The sequence below is a fragment of the Amaranthus tricolor genome, chromosome 14 (assembly GCF_026212465.1).
Source record: "Amaranthus tricolor cultivar Red isolate AtriRed21 chromosome 14, ASM2621246v1, whole genome shotgun sequence".
NCBI classification, from domain to species: domain Eukaryota; kingdom Viridiplantae; phylum Streptophyta; class Magnoliopsida; order Caryophyllales; family Amaranthaceae; genus Amaranthus; species Amaranthus tricolor.
The window spans coordinates 11,293,595-11,320,604 of record NC_080060.1 but is presented as its reverse complement, the minus strand read 5'-3'; the positions used below and the strand labels follow the sequence as shown (position 1 = coordinate 11,320,604).

At 32.8% G+C, this 27,010-nt stretch overlaps 1 protein-coding gene and 1 long non-coding RNA gene across 4 annotated transcripts; both read right to left on the bottom strand.

The window, feature by feature from the left end:
• Positions 1 to 1,631: 1,631 nt before the first annotated feature.
• Positions 1,632 to 11,780, bottom strand: LOC130799507 (protein phosphatase 2C 29-like). Of its 3 annotated transcripts, none has more exons than XM_057662625.1 (4): positions 9,630 to 11,780; positions 5,633 to 5,746; positions 3,978 to 4,242; positions 1,632 to 2,123 (listed from the first exon to the last, which is right to left on the bottom strand). In XM_057662625.1, exons 1-4 carry the CDS (start codon positions 11,424 to 11,426, stop codon positions 2,107 to 2,109), a joined length of 2,193 nt encoding a protein of 730 aa, XP_057518608.1. In that variant the 5' UTR covers positions 11,427 to 11,780; the 3' UTR covers positions 1,632 to 2,106. The 3 variants fall into 3 exon arrangements, with proteins under 3 accessions (XP_057518608.1, XP_057518609.1, XP_057518607.1); XM_057662626.1 differs by having other exon boundaries at positions 1,632 to 2,120; XM_057662624.1 differs by lacking the exon at positions 1,632 to 2,123 and adding an exon at positions 2,791 to 3,494 and having other exon boundaries at positions 9,630 to 11,779.
• A 5,332-nt stretch (positions 11,781 to 17,112) lies between these two features.
• On the bottom strand, positions 17,113 to 20,011 carry LOC130799508 (uncharacterized). Its single transcript, XR_009039273.1, has 2 exons — positions 19,734 to 20,011; positions 17,113 to 17,387 (listed from the first exon to the last, which is right to left on the bottom strand). It is a non-coding gene; the product is annotated as an uncharacterized LOC130799508 (long non-coding RNA).
• Between the last annotated feature and the right edge of the window lie 6,999 nt (positions 20,012 to 27,010).

Genomic DNA, 27,010 nt, shown 5'->3' with positions numbered 1-27,010 from the left:
ATGGAATATTTTAGGTTTGTAATTTGAAGCATTGAGTGATGATATATTTAGTAATGGAGCAAGTTTATATGGATTTGATTTGATTTGATTTGATTAGATGAAATGGAAACTAAGGGGCTATGTTGGACATGATAAAGTGAGTACGAGACTCATAGTCAGATTGTTGTAAGCTGTAAGGTTAATACTTCGTTTGTATGGATCATGTGGTCAGACCGTTTAAACTTGGAAGCATCAGGCAAAGATTTGGGGTCAATCCAAAGACTTCAATGTGCTTGGCAAGATAACTTGTTAATTGATTTTAGGTATATTTTAATGGTTTGGACAGTCAAACTATCTAATACAATGATAAGTATTTTATTGTTTTGAATGATGAAGATGCATCAGCAATGTAGAATAAGTTTACATACAACTCCATAAATGACTGCAAACTAAATAGGACTTTGATAGAAGATTGAGGCAATGGGTGCGCTTAGTGATGAGACTAAGTTGGGCAGGTTTGAAGGTATATACATGCAACATGCAAAACACAAGGCGCCGGGCTTTGAAAGTCAAGTCATGCCCATTTTTATTTTTAAAAAATTATTAATAATTTTATAATAATTAATTATTTTTTATGATAACTAAATTGTAGAAAAGTTAATAATCCCTATTGGCGTTGTTATTTATTATAATTAAATTCTCCATTAATTATTTAATTATGCTATTTACTAAAGTCAGTTTCCGAACCCTTATTAAACACTTTTCTAGCTCTCTTCATTTTAATTATAATAGAGCATGATTTCAACCAAACCCATTTTCTAGCATCCAATAAATATATTTCCTAAAATAAGTGTCTTTTACATGAAACTATAATAAGAAATTACCTGTTATTAGTAACACCGGACGATTAATAATAAGTCAATGTCAAGTCAACAAATTGCCCGTAGCCATTAGCAAAGAAAATACACAGGTTCTTCGTCCCCAGGTCATTTTCCCCAATATCCCATAGATAAAAATTGTCATTATCACCATTAAAAATCCTCAAAGCTCTCAAACATTTCCTTTCAATTTTAGACTTCTATATTAATTTGGGATAAACTTGAATTGCTTAAATGTATATTTTTTCTTGTTATTTTCGACATTTTAGGGCAAAATATGATATTTTTTTGTTGAATCTTTTAGGGCAAAAATTTATACTTTTTGTTGGGTTATTCTCATAGCAAGAGCAATAAACATATTTGAAATTTCTGAAGTAAATATATTATCATATTAATGTCAATTTTTTTGAGGATGATGAACCTTTCACATTGATTAGAGACATAAGAACTTCTTATGAGCTTGGTTACACTTCCATCAACGAATGTAAATCGCTATCATCTTCTACATCATCCTCTACCATTATTAGTTACATCATATTCAATTTGTTGCTTATGTTGTATATTTATTATGTATATATTCTTACATATCCTCTAGATTATGTAGATGTATTATGTATATGCTTACATTATCCTCAAGATTATGTATATGTATTATGTATATGTATTATGTATGTATGTATCATGTATTATGTATATGCTTACATTATCCTCTATATGATGTATATGTATTATGTATATGCTTACATTATTCTCTAGATTATGTTTATATAAATTATGTATATGTATAACGTATATGCTTACACTATCCTCTAGAGTATATGTATTGTATATGTATGGCCAACATTATTATTGAGAATAGCCCATCTTCATTTTTTTTTAGATTGAGATGGATCCAACAACACCAAGATTTAGTGACATCATAGTATCCTTACACTGCAAGTTGGCCATAGGAACACATTATTATTGGATGCTTAGGTCTCAAACACGAATACACTATACTATAGACATCTCGACTAAGATCCATGGGGTGATTGATAATCATATCATCTCATATCTTCATAGCGCCAAACTTTACGATTTTCATCAAGTTGCATATGCCCGTGTTGATCGAGCTTTGGTGACGGCGGTGGTTGAAAGATGGCGCCAAGTGACTCATACCTTTCATCTCCCACTAGTTGAGTTAACGATCACCTCGTTGGGCATTATTGTACTGTCACGGCTTCCAATGAAGGGTACGCACTATCCACAGTTAGTCGCGAACCTCTACTGTTGCGACAAAATTTGCTTTTAGTGCAGGTAAAAAAGATCTTGTCTTGCTCCATATATATTATTTAAATATGTGTTTGCAAGAAAGATTGAAATCAAGCAGAAATCTGAACACAATGACTTAAGAATGATGTCGATCAAGACAATGATAGCGATTCATGGATACAGATAGATACATCTGCATCATACGAAGGAGAGACAGCAGAGATATTGAACAAACAAAAAGATGATGAAGATGACGAATAAGATTATGAATATCAAACAAGTACAAATATAAGGTATGACAAGAACGTAGATTTTGTTTCCTTCATGATACGTAGACATCTTTGTATTCTTTCGGAAACTAGGTTTAAATATGTTTTCTCCTTTTTTATTAATTATCTTTATTATTAATATACCTTTTTTATTAATTTATTTTTTCCCTTCTTTTAAATAAATATTTTAATAACAATCCACAAGCAATAAATTTTGATAAATAGAATCAGTTTCTAGTTTTTAGAAACCCAAACTGTGACCATCACTATCTGCAACCAAAACCAACTGACACAAAATTCTAAACTTTCCAAGAGTTGTCTGAATTGTTAGATGCACTTGGACTTGACAATACTTTTGATTGAAATAGGAAAATGGCTAATCTATAATGCATTTTATGAACAAAATTACTCCATGCCCTGAACCGAGATTCATGTATAAATTTCATCTGTCAACTGCATTAATGGAAATTCCACCACCTGAAATTACATAACCTTTTTACCCTTTACCCCCTACCCCATATCAAATTTCTCCCCTATACCCCCCTTTTTAGGCTCTAAATCAAAAAAGGCAAAAGAAACATAGAAAAAAAAAATGAATGGAAGAGCCTGTACCTACTCTACCTACGCAAAATCCCCCAATGGAGAGATGAAAAATACAGATTAAACAACCCTTTCCTCTCAAATTCCCAACAATCACAACCAACCCATAATTTCCCCAATCTTGTTCCATCACCATACCCATCTGTCATCTTCTTGCTATTGGGTTTTTTTTTTTTTTTTTTTTCACAATCTTCCTGAGTTCCGAGCATAGAACAGCATGCCTTTTAAGTTCTAGGACTAATTTTGGGATGAACCTAGGAGAACTCGGTCTACGTTTCCTGACAGACACTGATGTTTATATTGGTTTTCATCCCAATGGTTCTGATTGGAAGCATATCCACTTAGGCGAATCCAATAAGAGCCACATTTTACATTTCCATATGAACATTCTTTTAGAGGTATTTTCCTGAAGACTTCCAAATTCTCCCTTCTAGAGAAATCACCATCACAGTGACGTCGTCATGGTATTTCCGGCGGTCACCTTGTGGGATATCTAACAAGTCATGAAAATCCATACCTGTATGCACCCATGATAACAGTTTATCAGATATGTCGATGTAACTAGGTTGTTTTAGGGGAAGCTTTAAGGGCATTTAGAGAAGTCTGGGGAAATGGAGAAATATGTGCAATATTTGAGGAAAGAGAATGGATTCACAATCAACAAACAATTTGTATTTCCTCATGATCAGAACATTTTAGCAGAATGATCTACTGACAAATAGATTTTCATTCTAAATCACCAAGTCACATGAAAACATAAGGTTTACTAAAGGGATAGTATCATTCACTGCACAAAGAAAGGTAGCAGCCAAGAAGACAAAAAGAATGCTGCATTTGATAGAATAACAATACTAAGAACCGAGAATCAATTAGTTGATTATCTTTCGTCAAAATTCTTGGATAAATGCACAAATTAAGTTAGAAATTCGGAAGATAAAAATTTATTAAAGCGACTTGCCAGAATCATTGGAATACGACAGTAAAGATGGTAGAAAAGTACCTGCTTTTTTAGCAGCTCGGTTCAGAAGCTCCTCAATTAGATGTTGTGCTGGATCTCCATCTGGGTATTTCTCCAAGAAATTCTCCACAAAAGAAACCACTTCCTGATTACTGAAAAACTGGTATAATCCATCTGATGAAAGCACCAAGAACTGATCTCTACGTCCCAGTTTCAGGTGACGAAGCGATGGAATGCATGATACATATGGTGCATCACCAATGAATTTATTCCTGAACATCTCCAGTAGTGAATCATTAAACCTGGCCTGCAACAGAACCCAAGTTAAATAAATACAAAATCTTCAACTATGAAATTTTTTTTCTGAATTTTTAAATCAAGATATAGCCAGAAACATGTAAATGCATATAGCATATCCGTTGTTTTCCTAAGATGCTTGTGCCTACTAACACTTTGTTTGGATTCAAAGACTTTGGAGAGAAACGAAGGGGAGAGATTTAGAAAGATACAATTTCCTTTGTTTTATGTATAAATTTAGGTGTGGAGGGATTTGGAAGCAAGAGATTCAGTCCCTTAATTTTGTTGATAAGCAAATCTCTCCAAAGTGGAAATCTTAAGGAAAATGATGTCTCTTCGAGATACTTCCCCTAGTATTACCACCCCTTCCTTTTCCTTCTGTCCCTTCCCTCCCGTTCCTTTCCATTTCCTCCTAAATTCCTGGCAATAGTGTATAAAAAGCATCATGCTTCAAGTTTCACACTGACAAGGGAGTTTTACTATTAAAGCTTATTGAAATCTTTTGAGGCCTAAAATAACTTCCCAAACATTACGTATTAGAGAAGAAAAAGGAAGAGAAGTCGTGACAGAGAGGAGCGGGAATAAGGGAAACTTAGAAGTGTTCATTCGGGTCATAGGGTTGGTTTAGGGTCACGTGTTTCGGATCAGTTCATAATCGGGTTTTGTGTTCGTTTACAATGACCCTACTTCAGGTAACTTTATTGCATAAAACTAACTGAGAAGTCACAACACTTATACTTATTAAAACCACCATATTAAAGAACTAAAAAAGAACATTCCACTAGGTCAGCCCTTGCACGCAGGTCAAAATAAAGCTCCAGACCTTATGCGCATTCTAGTCCAAAAAGATATGATTCAAAATATTGGAATGGGAAAGGAAGATAACAAAAGATGGAAATGAAATGGCCATAAGCTGCGACTATAGAGCAATGTAGGTAAAATTTGGAAAGCTGTCTATACAGAAGATCACAGAAGCACCAGGACAACAAGAAAAAAGTAAAAATATCAAAAGAACAAATAAACTGAAAAAAAGACCGACCAATACAAAAAAAACACATAAAATTTCCACATATGAGCAATCCCAAATGACAAGCCTTAGCAAGTGACTCCATATAACCCAGCATCTATCAGGAAAACAAAGAACTATAAAGCTGATCAGGAATCTATTTAGAAAACTGCAAATTTCTTTTTGATGCTAGTTACAGATTGTTACTCGGTTACAGCACATTGCTGAGCAAGCTGAGATATCTACTATAAATTCATTCACAACAATAACATTGACAATGAGCCATGACAATGCTCTTCGAGATTTTCAAACGATTTTTTCCCTGTTTTTATCTAGTGAGACATTATATGAGAGAAATACACTGGGATGATGATGATTTAGATGTTTTACAAACCTGTTTGAGAAAACCAGCTCCAAATGCTCTGGTAACCTTAAGACGGCCTTTTACTCTATCGTTGACTATGCATTGGTTGTCATTTGGATGTTCACTCTTGATTCTTAAAACTTCCTGCATAATAGAAAAAGTACAGGTCATATCAGCAATGTTTTTGCATTGTAAGATAATGTGAGCACCATAGAGTGCAGCAGAATTTAATTTTAAAATTATCAAGATACATATGTAAAACAAAACGGACTTCCAAGCCTTTACAACTTTTCATGGCTAAATGTAATGGAATGAATTTGAGGTCATTAGGTCAAGGGACTTTGTCTCACATCAGTTGCATGGGCAACTAATGTGGGGTTTACAAATGTAAATGGGCTCTTTGACCTACTAAACTAGTCTTTTGGGTCAATTCTCTCATTTGTACTATAACAAAGGTATCAGAACCAACTCGGAGTGGTGGCCTGGCTTAGCCAGTCATGACCAACGTAGTTGTGACCAACGAGGATCCAACTCGGAGTGGTGCTCTGAGTTAAGCCAGTCATGACGAGGTTGCTGGAACTTATGGGGGTAAAATGTAATGGAATGAATTTTAGAGGCCATTACAAGGTTACAACTAATGAGGGGTTTATAGAGTAAAGGGCTATCTCACCCACTAGGCTAGTCTTTTGGGTGAGTTCTCTCGTTTAATCTATAACACAAAACCAACAGACAAGTGATGATATTATACAAATGCAGAAGACTTAAGGATATCTTAGTAATTCTAGAGTTGTGAAATTCAAAAAAAAAATAGCAATTGAAAGAATGCTAGAAAGTCGACATTCATGAAGCAATAACCATCCCAAAAGAATAAAACTGCAAAACTAACTTCATTAGTTAGAGAGAAAGGAAAGGGGGATAGATAAGCGCTGAAGATCATCATACCAACGCACTGTTTACAACAATTGGTGTTTTGATGTCAATGAAAGACCAAATTACCAACCTAATCATCATTCCACCCAATAATTGACATGGTTTACATCTTTTGATAGGCTAAAATAAGAGTTGGGTTGGGTCATAGTGCTACCACCATCTCCCAAATATTGATATTGCACAAGAAAATGGTGTTTCAGTAGTTTTAAAAGGTGCAACCAACAAGTAATAGAGTATATCACTTCCTTGTCTTATTAGCATATAGCAAGTGGCAAACATCCCTCATTGCAGTCCAAAGAAAAAGTACATATTCCACCGGAAACTAACATTGCAAACCCCAATAATCAAACTGTGAACATGAGCATCACCTAGTGAATAACACTCTTCAATTATACTTTGATTTTTAAAATTGGAGAAAAAGGCGGAAGACACTCCAAAAATACCTCTAACTCATATTCTAAGTACATAACTCCGTTGAAGAGTTTGAACAGAATCAAAAGAGTATTAGCTTAGTAACACACTACCAAAAATACCAACATAAAAAAAAATAAGAAAAGAATACACAATATTCAGAAAAATTTTGTAGCATAAAGGAAACAATTGTGCCATCAATTTCCAGAAACCCTTTGATTATGTTCACACCTTGTGAATAGTGATAGCTTAAGGTCAAATTAAGAAAGCAAACACCTACTCAACCAAAATATATATAACAGACTAACAAGGCCAAAACTGATTAGGTTCCCTTGAGTATGGTTAAATACATGCTATGACTTTTGGGACACAAGAACCAAGCAGTCACAGTAATTCCAGCATTCGGTGAAGTGGACTTGTGATATTGATGTTCCGGCAGGAAGAAGCCTGACCAGCATAGTTACATACACTGAAGTGCTCATTATAACAAGCATATCAAAAGATGAAAAGACGTATACTTCACTAACAAATACCACCAAGTTTCACTTGGCATGACATGAACATGCTTCTTTCTAAAAGACAAAGCAATTGGAGAATTTATGATGGAAAGCTACTGTAAATTACCATAACTTTTTACGCCTCATCACATAACCCAAGAAATTTACGCGAAATGAAACAAATACATCACCTCAATAAAGCATAAATTCTTGTATTCATATAAACCCTCATTCTATGAGATTAACACTTTATTACCATCTTAATGACCATTAGGTATTGAACATTGCCATTCACTTCCACCCTCAAAATGTAATTCTTCAGGCAATTACTGAATTTCTTAATCAAGGTACTGTACCTTCTTTATCGATATAAATTTTTCAAGAATAAATGAAAAAAGAGAGCAAATAGAAGTCGAGAAAACAATCTTTGTAGAAGGAGAAAAGACGTCTTTACTCAACCCATGTATACTATCTTTATAATGGAGATTACCGTATTTAAGAGATTTTATTGGTCAATAAAAGCAAAGACTTCTATCCTAGAAAGTCTGACTATAAGTTTGTTTGGACTTTGGACTAAAGGAAATGGAAGGAAGGAAAATGACAGGATTGGAAAAGGTACAATATCGTTTGTTTAGATATGGAGAAAAGAGATTTGAAGTTATTAGTTTCTTTAATTTTGTTCAGAACCAAATATCTCTAAGAGTAGAAATATTCCAAAGGAAAATGGTATTTCTCTTCCTAACAACTTCAACAATTTAAGATATTTTTCCTAATCTTATTGATTGCGAAGATTACAAACTACTTGCTATAAACTAACAACTTCAATACTTTGCAATAAATTCTCCCATGTTAGACTAATGCCAAAATTTCAGTAGCTTCAGTTGTGCTGTTACTAATTATTAGGCTTGGTCCTATTATCTTTACATTAACCATTCACAATGTCCACCAATCTAGCCTCCCCGGAAAAGAGAGATGGAACCGCCTACCTTTTCAGATCAGGAAAGAATGTAGAACAATTGGCACTCATCACATATCAACACATTAGTGGGGAGCATAGTGCAAAAACAAAGCCGAACAGTAACGCATTGGCCATGTTGTAAATGTTTTCCAAACAAAAACGAGCCGGTATTTTTCACGTTGTCAAGGTGTAAAAAATGTGTTTTGGGCTGTGTCAAGGGGTATCTCATGCTTTTGACCGATAATTAGTGTTAGAATAACCATATCACTCTTGTTACTGCATCATCACTCCGTTACTGCAATCGCAACGGTTACTGCAATTTTATGGTTGGGAGCCATGAAAGGATTCATATATAAACTGGATGGCTTCAAAAAAAATATGCAGAGTTTCTATAAAAACTTGTAAACACGTCGATCAACCAATTGGTTTGCGTTTCATATAACCTCAAGTCAATGAACTCAATAATCAAACATGAGATATTTGTGGTTTTGGAATTCTTAGGCTCCACTAATTGGTGGAACAATTGAAAGCCAGTGGGAGAAAATACATCAAGTGATTGTCCATATCTAAGGCTGTAAATTAAGATCCCACAATCTAGCATCAAAACAACTTATAAATATTTAGGTGAAAACCCACATCAAAACAAGTGTAATCAAGGTGGAAAAACCTTGTAGAAAATTAGCCCAAATTACCACAAAGCTGCATTGCAGCATAGAGTCCTAGAGTTAAAACACCAACAAAGTTTTGCAAGTACAGGAAACAAGTTGAATTTCTCCGGTAAATAAGACAGAAACAAGAAGCTCAATTTTCCAATTTGTAAGCAGAGTCCTATTTTGATACCATTAGAACTTTTATTCGATGCTGTTTCACACGATTGATTACTGTAAAATTTGCAACGCAATTACTGCTGCCACAGTAGCATTACTATCAACCGCCACAGTAGCAATACTATCAATGAAGGCATCAACCGGGTTATAATTGACTGGGAAGACGATACTAGTCTGCACTAACATTTAAAATTCAATCAAGTTCCACCATCATCTTTCTACCTGGCACTATGAAACTAAGTTAGCACAATCAATCAGATAAACAATATAATCATACTCCAAAAGACATCAGGCACATAATCATGAAAGACATCAACAAGCATCTCAAGCACCAACCAAATTAGCATCCAAACATTTCAGAATATTTTTTAACATAAAAGTTGGACATCGAATTGAAGCCTTACTTCATCAACATTAGTACTATGGTCAGTTGAAAGCTGCAATGCCATCAGCTTCATAGCTTCCAAAGGTATCTCATCGGCCACACTGCTTAGCTTCTCACCACTATCCGCACATTCCTCGATAATGCCTTCAGTACTAGACTCACATTCTGTCTTCTCCTTACATCCCACATCAGAACAACTCTCTTGTGGTTCCAATTGCGCAACAATAGCACGACTATCCCCTAAATTCATCACATACACATCCTCATCCCTCATCAAAACAACCAATAAACACGAGCCCATTAACGCAAGTTCTGGATACCGATCAATCACCTTCTCAGTCAAATCCAAATAAGCCCCCTCTGTTTTCTCCAATGCCAACGATAACGCCCTCAAAACCAACTCATGATCCACTGGTCCCGTTTTCCTCCTCCTACCATTTTTACGCGCTATCTCCTCCTGAACTCTATTACCTTCCTCTACACTATCTACTTTATCCTTCTCTACACCAAACCTCCATTGAAACAACCCTCCTCTAGTGTGTCCACCATCTTTACTCCTACCTAACCCTTGCTTCAATTTCGACAACAACAACGATCTCCTACTCACACCCGACGCTGCATTACTAACACTAACCGCATCATCCACCGAAAATGCAAACCTATCCGACCCCGATAAATCAAGCCCATCATCCGCCTCATCCTCCGCTAGAAACTCCCACAACTTCCTCCTTATCACTTCCTTTCTATCTAACTCCGCCTCAAATGTCACCCTCTTCACCACTGACCCCTCTCCACCACGATTTATCTCCGAATCATCATCTGCATTGACAATTTCACCCCCATTTTTGCCACAATCTGACACTCCTTCCGAAACAACAATGTCATTGTTATCATCGGTATCCCAAAACAATCCTTTGAGTTCACCAAATACAGCTTTATACAAATGACCCATCAAAAATTCCGGCGCATCCGGGCCATTAAACCCATCATAAATCCCAACAAACAACCACCCAAGCTCCTCCGAAACGACAACATGTACCCGATCCTCCCCGGCCTTCCCTAACGCCCACTGTACATTTACATTACTACCCTCTTCTAGAACATTCTCTTCTCTTCTCCTCTCAGCATCCCCCTCTTCTAGAACATTCTCTTTCTCTTTCCTCCCAACTACCGGAACTACCCATTGCCGTTTCTTCTCCGACAAACTTCTATACAACTTCTTAAAAGTCTTTTTCTTCTTTTTCTTAGTCTTATAAGCCCCACCGAGTGGAGCGGAGAACGGAACCCGACCCGAATCAAGAGGACCCGACAAAGCCCCACGCTCGATCGGACCCGAAAGAAAAAAGCCGGAGTTATCCTTATCCCCACCACGAGGAGCAGGCTGCAAAGGAATAGCAGCAAACGATGAAGTACAATCAAAACCGTTAACAATCGAGTTGGAGCCGTAAACTAGAGAGCTAGAAGTTTCAACTTCAACAGTACGAGGTGTTGAAGTATTAGCTGAAACTGAAGCTCCAGAAATGGTCCGAAAACCAGTAGAACGAATGGGGTCGGATCTATCGTCAAAACGAAGAGAATGAGAAGGAGAAAGAAAATGATCGGATGAAGTAGGAGAAAGAAAACGAGCAGAAGAACGAACGTAACAAAAAGAGTGTCCTAGGGTTTCGTCTAAAGGTTGTTCCGCGGTAAAAAGAACCGGGTCCGGGTGGGTACCAAGATGAATATGGGTACTGTTTTCGTCGGTTTTAAGTGTATGATTGTTGTTGTAATAGTCAGGTTTCAGACATGGAATGAGGTGAGAGAAGCCGCTTCCCATCACATTTGACTCGCTCTCCTTTTCTCCGACGCCGTTATGTTTCTCTCTCCAGTTTCTCTCTCTAGTAGCAGTGTTTGAAAAGGGAAGAAAAACAGTCAAAGGAGATTCAAAATTGTAAGATACATTTTCACACAAAACACAACGAAAGGAGGAAGGTAGAAAATACTAATACTAAAAGGAATGGAGGGAGGGAGATTTGGTTTAGTTGATTAGAGTACTCTTTTTTCTTTCTTTTACTTTTGGGTTTGTTTATTGTCTTTTTTTTTTGGAGGGGGTTTGAGTGTTTGTAATTTGTAATTTGGATTGTATTTGTACTACTTTTCTTACTTTCTCTTTCTCTTCCTAGACTTTGATTTTGTTGGGTTTGAAAATGGAGAAGAGTTTAAATTGAAATTTGGAACTTTATTGTAGAAAAGAAACAAGTACTACCCCCTTTATTCTATCAAAATTGACCATTAATAATATGTAGAAAAATTAAAAGATAAGGAAATTCTATGGAAAAAAAGAAATTTATGAATGAAAAGGTAAAATAAAAAAGTTATAAAAATAAAATAAATTTGATTGAACACATAAAATAAAATTTGAGAAAAACTTCTTTAATATGTTTCACTTTGATTAAAATAATATATTTATGAATAAAAGGTGAAACATATATTTAGGACGTTCGGAATACGTTGTTTCACACCAAAACATTACACAACATACTATTCCCTCTAATCGTTATTACTATTTATATCGGGTGAGAATGCACGCTTGTCAATTCACTTTATTTTACCAGTGTTGTTTCTGACATTTTATGGATCCTATGTAAACTGAAAGAAATAGTTCCTCTCTATGAAGGGTCGATTATGAACTTTAAAGCAAGTTGGAAATAACAGAGACAGACTCTATATATAATATTATCATTATATATGTAGACATGTTATATACTTCTGAATTGATAAAAGAACTATTTATATATTTCAAAATTTTAAAAATCTACTTCATCAATAAAAATTTTCAAATATTAAGGGTCTTTTTAACTGTGGACCCTAAGCAAATACCGACCTTACCTATAGTTAGAAACGACCCTATATACAATGACTAATCATTAATTTTACAATATACATAATTAAAATTCATTGATATTACATTGAGATGAAATAAAAAAACATCTCATTAAACTTTATTTTCACTTATAAATTTATAAATGAAATACAAACTAAATATGATTGATAAATATTGTCAAATTCTATTTCAAAGCTACACCAGATTAAAACACCCCTTGGAGGAGATTGTATCAAACGTCGATGTAATAAAGGAAATGCTTCAGTGTTAGATATCTTTTATAATGATTGTGGCTTTATTTACATAGAATTTTATTTGATTAATTAATATGTATTTGATCGAATATTACTCTATTATAGATGTCATATGACATTTTTATTAATAGAATTATTAAATTACTTAAAAAAAAAAAAAGGAAATCAAGAGTATATCTAAAAGTACTTGAAATTGTCTCATACTTTATTATCCTACAAATTTCCCGATATTCTTGCTCCTCATACTTTAATATCTAGTAATTTTACTTCATCAGAGAACTATTACATAAATATTAAGCCTTGTGGAATCAATTTCAAAGGAATAACATTTTGGAATAAGGACGATATGAATTATGATTAGATTTTAATATATTTTTAGGTTTGAGTTGGGTCAAAATTAGATTTTAAGTTTAAGTTATTATGCAAGTACAAAGTCAAATTAGTTAGTAGATTAAAGTCGAATTAGATTCATGTTTAATTTGATTTATTTTGAATATTTTCCTTCAATATAATTTTTTTTGGGTTTTTGTTGATATAGTAGAAAGAAGCTAGTATGTTATCACTTTTGATTAAAGAAAAAAAAATTTATAATAATACATGATTTATTGTGATGGATTATTAGTATACAAACTCATCCAATATACGCAATTATTAGTATGAAGTTGTATATAACTAAAAGTATTATTGCATATGTTATAAGATTTGCTACCACTCGTCTTTCGCAAAAATTTGTTACTATCAAAATATCCTTATAATTATCTTACCTAATTAAGACACATGTATAGATTGGAATTTGATTGAATAACCTTTTAAGTAATTAGATTAATCAATTTGAAAATAAGGTTGATTTTTATTATATAATATAAAAATTAAATTAATATTTTACATAATTTAGCTCTATCTGTACAGAACTAATTGAATAATTACTTTATTTTTTTGAAATATCTTTCATGTAATTAAGAATCAACTTGGCAGAGTTCTTCAAGGCTTTCATTTTGAATTTTTCAACATTCTTAGTATAATATGATTTGATTAATATGTTTTCAAGTGTGGTTTTATGATTTGATTTTAAATTGTTAACTTAAATATAATTTTTTTGTGGGTGTTTTTATATTGTTATTTTTTTTAGAAATAGGAGAAAATATTGATAAATAACGTGAACATATCTTTTTTTACAAGTGAAATGATTGCTTGTAACAAATTAATAGAAAAAGGTGCTATAAAGGCGACGTTATGAAACAAGGTTTATTATAGAGGTTAGAAAACTATGGGTCTCGTGGTATTGCACGAGTAAATCCGTTGAATTATATAATGTCGTTACACTCAAAAGTAATTATAATGTACATAAAGTGAATCAAATAAACGCATTGATGATTTTCATGTTTAATATGTTGAGTGAATCAGTTGAGATTTGCGACATAATTATTACAGTTTTATAAATTTAAATCACAAATAATGTGAATCAAATAAGTGTGCTGGTGATTTTCATGTTTAATAAAGCAAAAAAAACGTCTCTTATTTTAAAATAAAACATAGTGTAAAGATATTGCTTTGAATGTTGATAGTGCCATAATGCAAATATGAATAAAAAGTGTCAAAATCCATTCTTATATTTAGTATAATCGTCTTAATAGTATTATTTATCAAAATATTCACCTAATATATAAAAAAATGTTTGTTTGAATAAGATGACATTGTTTGTCACAATTTTACCTTTCCTACCTCTTTTTCCTTGAAATCACAATTTTCATTCTTTTTTCTTTTTGATTCAAGTAGCCACTATTCGAGTATTATGTGTATTTTATCTAGTCTTAAAACAACATATACGTTTGAAATTGAACTCTATTCACATGCTATGAAATATGAATGACATTATAAGAAACTAATATATAATTCATTTCAAATAAGATAAACACTACTCTTTAAAAACTAGGTGATGCAAATGAATAATTTTAAATTAAATTTTATCTTATTTTGTAATAAAATAGTATCACTAATTTGTAATTATAAATAGATAATTATATGATGTCAAACGTGGAACCTATACGTAAAGTCGCTTTATTTAAAATTATGACCAATGTCATAAAAACATAGTCATACATTATACTTAAGATTTTAGAAAATTTCAAATGTCACAATTATAGAGAGTTTGTCAAATAAAACTTTTTTATTGGCTGAAGAAAAAAGACATGGCATTTGATTTTGAACTACTAGCATTTAATTATAGTTAAATTGGGTAATTTAGAGAATATATAAAATATAATATACTGCATAATATACTATTGAAAATTTGCAAAAATATTATACATATAATTGTAAAAATTAAATGTTTCCACTTCACAATATATTTGGCTTTATTTGTTTCAAATCATATATTTATATATATCGATATTAAAAAAATCGTGCATTGCACGGGGTTTTACACTAGTACACTTATAAATCTAAGTTTGTTCATTATTTTAAGGAAAATATCTTGCCCAAAATTAGTTTATCAGGTCGAATTTCAAATATTATGTTAGGATTATGGTCACCAAGTAATCAAGAACATGATTAAGAAAATTAATCACATGCATTAGTGTAGTTAGAAGAGGACACATCACTCCTTTGTGATGGTTTGTTTGGAATCAATATTACATTGTACTAATGGAAGTGATAGCTTGACATGTAAAGGTTTAGAGTGCAAGTTTTCAGTCATAGGATTAAGGTAAGAGGCATAGGAGATCGTGGGATACATGGAATAGGAAAGTCAAGCAAAAAGGAAATCAAAACAGCACACCTGTTGCTGCTGCCAGCCTCTGTTTCGGGACTGCTGCCTCTCTTAGTTGCTGCCCCACTTTGTCTGATTGATTCCTCTATAACTACCCCTTCTATGCTAGGTTATTAGGCGCACCAAAGTCTCATCTAAGAGCACCCTTCTTTCTTATATAAACTACTCCCTAAGTAGCTCCTTTCTTCCTTTACACTAACCTCCATTGTAATTCCTTCAAGTTTTGTATTTTCTTCTTTAAACACATTAATATAAATCCTAGGCTAGATGGTGGATGTAGCCCATGATTGGTGAACCACCTTAAATCTTTGTCTTGATTATTTACTTATTATTTCCATTCAGTACATTATATTGCATATTTGTTTCCTAAACATTGACACAACACAAACCTACATTTAAACCTTATTTAGTGATCCTTGAGTGAGGTTAATAGCCTCTCCTTTCATATTAGATTCGTTGGGACAAATTTTAAACTTAGTTTTCATCCAACTTGTTGGTGACCTGAACATCATGTTAGTTGCTGACGCGGCTGCCATATAAATGACAAGTAAGATGCTACATTTAGAGCCACGTAAAAAAAATCATGTGTACAATTTACAAACACGTCAAAAAAGACGGTCGTATATAGAACCACATCAACTAGTGACCAAATGTTCATATCACCAATTAGTAAATGTCTATTCGATGAAATTTAAGTTGATAGTTCATCCCTGTGAACGCAATACTTGAATTCAACCCGATAAACTATATTTGGCCAAAGTTTAGCACGCAAGTTTTCCTTATTATTTTTCTAAAGATATCCTAAAATGTTTTTTAATTAAGCCATCTCACTAATACAGAATACCCCCTACGCATAGGCTGTAAATAGTTTGTTGTGTCTGATTTTGATCAACGCATATGGAGTGGACGGAACAAGTGCAGTATTAGTTGTGAAAAGAAACGCAAAACGGGGACCCTAAAAAGGTAGCTTTAGGCAAGGGTTTTAACGAAGATCAAAAACAACACGATTAAGCCGCGATCCATTCGCACATTTAGTGCGACCCACACACAATACAGTCGCGCGCGACCCCCCTTTTCCTTTTTTTTTTTTATTTTTTGAATAATTTAAGTGAGACTTGATTAGAAATTACCTCAACTTGTCGTTAGCGTATGGAAATTCCTAAGCTTTTGATCTACAAATTTTAAGTATTAATTGATTATTTTTAGAGAGATAAAAGTGTTATGGAGTGAGATTGAAGTGTTTTATAGAAAATTAAGTTTAAGGGCATTTTAGTAATTTCAATAAAAAAGGTCCCGAATAAATAAAAAGGGTGGCAAATTTTAAGAATTATTGTAACATCCCTGAATTTCTGACCCCTTATACGAAACCAAAATCGTAAAGGATAGAAGGAAATTCAGGTGTTACATTAAAATAAAATAAATAAAATAATATTAAACTTTAAGAATTATGAGTAAAAATTTCCGCAGCATCTCTGCTAAAAATGGAACATGTGGTAGAGCAATTAGCACAATAAAAATATTAAACTAATCTAAGACATCATTTCCTTTAAAATCTCACACCACGTCGGAATGATTCATCGTCGGCTTCTCAAATCAACATGCCAAGCATGGATCGTGGTTCCAGTGTCAACGCTTGCGTTTTAAAATGACTTAACTCTTTAAAACCATACAAAGTTATAAACTATGCAGCGGAAATACAAATATACAAAGGAGGACACAAGGCCTCATAATAAAACGTATACAACTAAAGTTTACAACAAAAGATAAACAAGAGCGCAAAATCGAAAGATAACGGTATGACACAGGTTATGCTTCGCCCTCATCACTCTCCCCCAATGCAATGCAATGCAAAAGAACCTCCAATTCCTGCTACACCTGTCTATGATCCTCCTGCTGCTCGACATCAGACCAAAGGCCAATGTGTCATAGCAGGACAATCATAGAAAGTCATCAAACAATCAAACATAAACACAAACACATACACGTCAGTAACTAATATCAAATATAATAAGGCCAACCTACTAGATAACATGTTATACAACATAAGATGATTTCATAAGAAACAAGCACAAATAGTAACCTTTATCGTTCACCTATACTTCTTAATCTCATTACGTCCTTTCCAACCGGAATCATGTGTTCTTGGGTAGAATGCAGGTCTTCACACTCCTCTTCTCAAATCATAAACTCTTGTAAAACACGCGTAGTATCAATTCAACCAAGGCATTAACAGACTATCTAAAACCTGACCTTATAGAGCTTGTCTATCCTAAAGTAAGTGTGATCATAGTCTATCTTTGGGAGTGGTAACTCCCTTAAGGTAACTTAACTTAGGCACACTTCTCACTAGCATAAATTATTCTATCAATGAGTAAATTTTTCTAGCAATGAGTAAATGTTCTATCAATGTGTAAGCTTTCTATCAATAAATATCTTTCTATCATTAAATAACTTTCGATCAATGAATAAGCTTTCTATTCCTTGAATAACTTTCTATCAGTGGATCTTTCCTCTACTTCATGGCATAGTGACAAGGCCAAGGGCGTTATCGGCTATCCGACGCCCATGGCAAAATATGAGCTCATACCGCCTCCAGCTAACCCTCTCGGATCCTACCTTCGGAAAAAATATAACACATTGGGGTACCAATCCAGTGAAGAGGCCACCATATTGGGGTTTGCAAAGCCCGAATGGTAACACCTCGGTCAAGGGGCGGTATCGACCACCCGACGCCCAATGACAAAAGTATGCTTGTAACACCTCGGCCCAACGGACTGCTGGTGACTACTCATAGAGACTGTAGACTAGCCCCACAAACCAACACAAGTCTTTCTAGCGCACTTTAACCTCACTCGTGCGCACACGAGAAAACTTTCCAAAGGTCACCCATCCTAAGATTACTCCCCACCAAGCACGCTTAACTGTGGAGTTCTTAGCAAATGGGCTCCCATGAAAAGAAGATGCACCTTGCTAATATGAATAGTCTATCAATCCCTTTTCAAGCTAAATCTGGGGTATTACAATGCTCATACCCCCATACAGTGATCCCTCGGATCTCATCTAGGGGACTATTAAATCAACCGAACATAACCTAGTTGAGTCACGCCAGCTAATCATAATCTAATACTTTATCAAATGGGAATAACTCCCGCTTTCTACTATTAATGAGTGCCCTGGGATTGTAGACCCACTGAGCAACTCTAACAAAATATGAAATTCACCTATAAAGGAGTCATTCTTACTCCAAGTAAGACATGATCCAATTCTTAAATGAATAAGGGGGTGGTCCCCGCCTTCTACTAACACTCATTCTTTAAACTATTCTAAGTGCAAGGATTTCATAATCGATAGCTCTTCATATAAAGTGTACTCACTAGTACTTCATAGTTTCGATATAGGCACCTATATACGTTAGGAGTATAACTAATAATTCCACTTATCTACTTTGTCATACCAACTAAATGCCAAACCACTATCATCCATTCAAGATAAGTCTCCAATTGCTCTAGCACGCACACATCTCATTCAACATAATTATAATCATCAACTTAGCAAAGACACAAGGCTTTTTCATCACTTTAAGAATAGAAGCATTATGTGAATTGTTCTTTTACATCAACTAAATGTGAGTTATATTGATTCACATCACTTCAAAAATATAAAAAATCACACTTAAATCTTACAATGTTAATATGACACTAGTATAACGATAATCACAAATCTTAAAGTTATCACATCGCAATATCATTCATTACACTCTCTATAGCTAGAAAAACTATAATCAAATCATCACAACAAGTATCTTTAGTAACCATCAACGATAAGTTGGCACTATACTCATGACCTTATCTATAACTTCAATAACAACCTAACAAGAGTATTTATAATTAACAACAATCAAACAACAACAATTAACAACTATTATTCTCAATTAACAATCAAAAATCACTTTTATAGTCAACTACAATCATAACCATCACTATTATCACAACAATAAACAACCAACTAAGTCTTAAAATAACTTGTAATGTTATTCAATTAATCACCACACCATTAAAAGTAGCATACAACACACGCTACTAGTAATCTCATCTCTAACCATTTCATGTTCAAAGATAACACCTTACTATTACCCATGATAAGATTAAATAAAATCCTTACACAATCAACACACAATCTATAATCTTCATAGATTTTAATTAGAAACAAGAGAATCAAAGGGGGAGAAGAGATGCTTACAAAAGGGAACAGGAGAAGAGGGCGAAGAGTGATGGAGGGGAGACACAGCTGCTGCCGTGGAAAACTCTAAGAAAACGCAGCTGCTGCTGCCTGCTGCTTGGGGTGACTCACGGCTGGTGCAGGGGGAGGGAAGAAACTGACGGCTGCTGTCGTTGGTGGTTGTGGCAACTCAGCAGTGAGGGAGAAGGGAGAGAAGAGGAGAGAAGAAGAAAGGGAGAAGAAAGGCGTGTGGTTCACTGATATTAGGGATGGGTTTGGTCTCACTTAAAATCCCTAACTCATTTTGTTATTTTATTTATCTATTTTCTAGATTAACTTTCTCACAAGACCCAACTAAGTAAAACTCACATTTTTTTTGTTCATACATTTTTTTTAATACGATGATAATCATATAATTCGAACCTCTTTATTTTAGTAATCGCAATTTATTTTTAATATAAATGTGTTAATATTTATATTCGTATATGAAAGAAGTTTACTAAAATTAATTCAAATAATTTAATATATAATTATAAAATCTCCAAAAGTTATTTAAAAGATTAATTAATAACGTTATAAAAATCTCGGGGTGTTACAATTATGATTGTCTTTATGTAATTAAAGGATGTCCTCTAAAATTAAGACATCTCACAAAGTTTTATAAATCTATCATTTTTCATTTTACATTCCTTTTAATATTAGTATTGGTTATGATGATAACTATGATTTTGGAGGTTAGTAAATCCATAAAAGATTAAGCTTGATTTATTTGCAATAATAAAATTTAGAATTCTAACATTATTCAAATTTATACTGACGATATGGTAGCAAAAACTAAGGAGAAGGTTAATAATAAATTGGAAGAGCAAAGGGTAATTTTAGAAGGTAAAGGATTGCGAATAAGACGTACAAAAACAAAATATTTGTGACGCATCTTTAGTGGGACAACTCCGATAGGGTAACCAGAGTTGACCATTGGTGAAGAAGTTGTTGCAAGTACGACCAAGTTCAGGTATTTTATTTGGAATCGATTATATACAGTAATGGAGAGATTGATGGAGACTCATCGAACACAAGCGAGTTGGCTCAAGTGGCAAGGAGCAACTGGGATGATATGTGATAGGAAGTTTTCAAGTGGGTTAAAAGGTAAATTTTACCGAGTTGCAATCAGACCTACTTTTTTGTATGTGACAGAATATTGGCCCGTAAAGAAGACTTTTGAACATAAAATAAAAGTTGATGTGCAGTCACACAATGATGGATAGAATTAGGAATCAGAAGGTTAGAGAGAAACTAGGTGTTGCCCCTATCTACAAAGATGTGTGAAAATATATTGAGATAGCTTGGGCATGTGTAGATAAGGACTTTTGACTCCCCCATGAGGAGGATCAAAATCATCATAGTAGAAGGCAAGAGACGTCGTGGAAGACCTAGGATAACGTGAGAGGAACAAATAAAAAATGACTTGCATGACTTACACTTCTCAGAGGACCTGACTAGGGATAGGAGTAGTTGGAGACGCCTTATTCATGTGTTAGACTACTGATACTCTCTCGCTTACCTGTTGGTGTTCTTTTTCTTTGCCTTTTTCTTTTACATATCTTTCTTTTACTCGTTTTTTGCCTAGTTATTTTTAACTTATCCTTAAGTAATTTATGTATTTTTAATGTTATGATCAAGGATAAAGCTTGTGTTATAAGATGCAAGCTTCCGGATACATTTTCATTCAATCCTTTTCGTTGCAGAAACCTATCTTTTTGACGATCTTTCTAGAGCCGAGAGACTCTTTGGCCATATCCTCTTTTATGGGTATGGATTGCCGCCTTTCTTTCCTCCCCAGACCCTATTCATATTTTTTTCTATGGGCGGAATATACCGGGTACAATGATGATGTTTTTCGTGTTATACTCTTCAAAACAAAAATTTATGTGTTTTGCTCCTTCATGTGTTTTATTTTCTGGGTAACGTTTGAATATTTATATAAAGAGAAAAATAAAATGTAGTTTGTCTTGATACACAAAAGTTAAAAATATGTCTATGTAAGATCCTATAAAATTAATCTTGATGAATATTTTAATACATATTAAATTAACTTGGCATCCAAAGACTTACAAAGTTAGTTTAAGCCTCATTCGGTCCGATTAGTTGCAGAAACTTCTTTTATTCTTTTTTGAGTCGGGGGACTCTTTGGCTGCACTCTCCTTTACGGGTATAAATTGTCGACGTCCTCCCTCCCCAGACCCTGACCATGATTTTTTATGGGCGGGATACATTAGGTATGATGATAATGATGATGGTGATGATGATTACCCAAATTCTTAAATGAGATGGTCTTATAGTGAGACTATCTCTACTGGGCTGACCACCCATGTACATCTAGTATATTAAAGTGATCTCTTGTAATTTCAAAGATATCACTTAATAAATGAACTAATTATATGAACGCTCATCTCATGGTGAAACGGTCTCATGCAAGACGAGCTGTATATATTATTATAATTTTCTTTAGAAAACAAATGTAAAAAATATTTATAATTTGAAAAATGTAAAAAAAAAATCTAACCAATACAATGAAACAAAGAAAATAATACTCCATCCGTTTCTTTTTATTTGTCCACTTTAATTTTTCACGTATTTCAATGTAAATTTTGAGCCTCGATATTTCATATTAAGCATAATAAAAAATTATAAAAATTATATATTAAAATTCTTTGCATCAAGACGAATCTAACAAGATCTCACATGAATATATTTTGTCTTGAATATATATTTTAGAAATAAAATTTAAATTTATCTCTTATAAAGTGAAAAAACTTAAAGTGGATAAATAAAAAGAGATAGAAGGAATAATGAACACTTAATAAGTACGTTGATCCTTTAAAAAAGTATTTAGACATAATGAAAATAAGTACGTTGATCATTAGAAATGGAAGTATCAAAGTGGTTGACTTCTTAAAAATTTTCTCGAGAGAATCATTAATGGATCAAAAATGTTGGTTAGTTAGGCATCCAATACATTAATGTCATTTAAAATGGTTATGAATATTATATTTCCAAAGTACTTCTAGATTTCAACCAAATGATATGGGCTGTTGCATCGATCCTATATCTAAAATACAACGTACTCCCACTTCATTTCAAGACTAAACATTAGAACCGTGTTAATTACTCCAAAAGTCATTCAACAAAGTCAAAGCACAATAATAACACCATCAAATGACTTCCACTCGAGTGGAGCTTGAAAAAGTCAAATATATGCAATATTATCCTTGTTATAAATTAAAGTAATAGGAAAATTATTTTTAGTTGACTATTAATAACAAATATTATATGTAACTTTATACGTGTATAATGAGTGCAAGTGATTTATTGAGTTATTTTACTTAGTGTTATATGACTAATATCAGGAGTAGCTTTTATTAAACTAAATAAGTTTATCAATATCGATGGAGTATTATACAAATTCTTGTGAGAGACCATCTCTAGTTGGGCCGGTCTATTATATATTTTTTAAAATATTGTAAGTAGACATTAATAATGATAAATGTAAACATGCAAGATATTGAAAATACGCATTAAAGATACGGTAAGTAAGCATTATGGATAATATAAGTAGATGTTAAAAATATGGTAAGTAGTAGATATTAACCTTTAATGGGCTGAGCTCAAGATACGTCTCTTAAAGAGACGGTTTCTCAGCTAGAGACTAGCTAGGAGTATTATTATAGGAGTGTGGACTAATATACTAAAAGTAGCTTTCTTTTAATTAAAAGTCAAAGTACTAAGTCAAAGTAATAAGTCAAAGTACTTAAAATAATATACTTCACTTTAATTAATATACTCATATATTTTAATCACAATCATGCTATATTTTCTTTTAAAATTTTTTGAGAAGAATATATATCAATTTAATTGAGTTGAAAGAGTATGAATATCACTTTAAACTCAAATCAAGAGTAAAAAAATAATATAATACTATTTTTTTTTATTGTTGATGTTATAACTATTTTATAAAAAAATTCTAGTAATTACATGGAAAAATTATAAATTATGGAGTACCTAAATTTATTATGTTAACATTAATTTTATACTCCAAAATAGATTTTTAGGCCCTAAAAATTTAGGGCCCTCATAATTAAGTCTTTACCCTTCATAATCAACAACTATGACCAGGAGACGGAATAACTCTTACAAATATGTTAACTATCCGAAAGTCTTGAACTGATTTTAGTGATATTTTAGCATACGATATTAGATTGTTCATTTTCAACATAGCAGTATTAACCAAACAAATAATAGGAGTATGTTGGCTTGACTCTCCGTATAAATGCTGTTATGATAAATACTTACTATATACTTTTTATACTTTATTTTAATAGTCATGTGACATTTTGTTTAATTTATTTCAATAAAAGAATTACTAATATTAATTTTTTTTAATTTTTAATTAAGAACAACTATAAATACTAAGGGTTAAAATGTTATATCGGCAAGTGTAAAAAACTAAATGAAACTAATGGGTTGAATAAGAGGGAGTATATGTCATTGACAATAACATATTCATTACTTCCTCTTATTCACTATTATTATTTCATTTGTTTTTTACACGTTTGTCAGTGTAATATTTCAATTTTAAAAATGTCTAATTGTGCTTAAGTGAAAATTATAATAAGTAGATTTTAATAAAATTTACATTAAGACGAAACAAAATCCCACATGACTACTTTTTAACCTATAAATTAAGATATTAATTAAAAGTGATCGATAAATAGTATTTTAAAAGTAACTGAGACAATAATAATAAATAAAAGAGATTATAGATACTTTTTGTCACACTTTTGAATATAGAATCGTCAAATAAGAATTTTTTGATAAATATTCTTTTTGGTTCAGTTTAAATTAAAGCAACAAAGCGATAGAGGATTAGATATGATGTGAAATACCAGCTTTCGATCACGATGTAGCTTGGAGAATCTCTTTCAATTTTCGGAGGTCTTGGAAGTCCCACTTTGTTGTGTAGTGTACTTATCCTACCTTGCTCTACTTTTCAACATTTTCTTAATAAATGAAAATTTATCGTGAATAATATAATTTTTTTGTTAATTTTTTAATAGTAATATCAACTTTTGATTAACCATTAATAACACCAACTTAGGTGCTTTTTTCCTAAAATAATATCAACTTTATTTATTAGCTAATTTATCAATTTTTTTTATCATATATTCTTCTATAGTTTGATTTTTAACATGTTAAGGATATTCTAGTGAAATAACCCCAAAGTTGATATTATTCATGACTAATCAAAAACTCGTATTATGGTTATAAGCAAAATATTGTATTATTCCTGACAATTTTTCTTAAAACGAATAAGATTTTCACTATCGGTTCTAATGTTTTATAAGCATTAGTCCAAACAAAAAAATAAGCTCCCTCTTATAAAATTTCTAAAATGTAAAATAGGTTCTACGGGTTGGCGAAGCAAAATCATCAATTAATGATAGTACCAACAACAATGATAAGGTTGCATCTTTCAGCCACTCTAGTGAAATTGATAAAAGTAGGATTTGATAAACTTTAACTTTGAAAAACTTCTTTTCGCTGATGCCACAGTAAACGTAACTGTTAAAAATATTCTATAAGCAATTAAAGTATTTGAATAACAATATGCAAATTAAATAAACTTGAAATTTTCAATGCATGTCATTAGTTCATTTGGCAAAGTAACTTACTCCTTTATTTATGGTTTATTTGGTGGTTGCATAATAAACTTACTACAAATAATGTTAAAAACCTTAATCTCTAAGAGTGGAGTCAGCTTCATGAATCAATAAATCAGTTTGCCTTTTGGTTCACAATAACGAGACATGACAAGGTTTTATAGACCCATGTGTCGCAAAACTACTGTCATCCCTCTCCTTTATCTGACCATGGGAATGACAATGAGCATAAGCACGGGTGAAATTTGCGAAATAGAGGTAAGGTAGCTAGCAATTCATCCTTAAACATCAATGGAAATAAAGTACATGTGACATTCGAATCAAATACTATTTTATTTTTACGTTAAATAACAATATATGTTGGTATTGTTGTAACATAATTTTTTTTTAAATGTATATTCTAAAACCTTAAAAGGCCCCTCTCACAATTTTTTATGATATAAACATCAATATTTTCACCTAAAATATTAGCTGTGCCTTTTATTTTAGTTTAAATTAGTCAAAACAAGTATTATATCGATAATTATCATAGTAATAGAACTAAAAATGAATATATCAACATGAGTGTTACTAGAATTTCACCATTTCTACTATTTTATTTAATAAGATTCGTCTAGATTTGTAGGAAATTAGAATATTTTCTAAGTATATTTAGGAAACGTTATTATTCTGTAAATAATAGTTTGCCATATTTAGCTTTCATTTCATGTATATATACTTGGTGTAATACTCAGTTTAATTTAATACAAACAGTATTTACAATTACAAAACTCTAATTTCTATTCAATTTCCACCTTTTAAATTTCTTCATGGTATCAAAACCGTAAGGTTCAGATCTGAAATTTGACGTATTTTTTCGGTTCTCATCATCTACCAAAACAACTTACCAAACACAATGGATGTTGAAAATCGATATTCATCACAAAAGTTTTAGTTGCAACCAAGAAGGTTCAACACCAACCAAAGGAAATTACATTCGACCAAATTTTTCCGATGAGACCCACCACAAATAGTAATTCTTTTCCCATATTCAAACTTATACTCAGATCTAACATCACAAGGCACAAAACACTACCCGAAAAAGACTTCGAAAAAGGAGTACTGGTCTGGTTTTTCTAGTCATTCTCAGAGGGAGTGGAACTCTATTTTTCCCAGACACAATCAAGCAAGAAACTTACCCTTTTGTCCCCTGTGACAACCACCAGTGGCAGGCCGCCACCAAGGTCCTTCTCATGAGAATTAGTGGCATGACTTGATGTACTAGTACGGTATAATCCGGCAACGAGGGTACAAATTTCATAAATAAGGCAAGAGGACTAATCCAAACCATAAAGACAAGTGAGCAGCCGAAAAAAATAGGAATTAAAGCAAAATTATGAGGAGAGAGAAAGGAGAAATCCGAAAGATAGGGAAAAGGAGAGCTATTTTTTCCCAATTTAATCCTTTTTATAGGGAAGACCACCTTAAAATTAAACCTACCCATTTACCCACTTTAGCGACCCAAAAACTCGCGCCTTATTTCCCTTCTGGATCCCATGGCCCAAAAACAAAACCCACTCCATTTCTTTCTATTCCAACTCC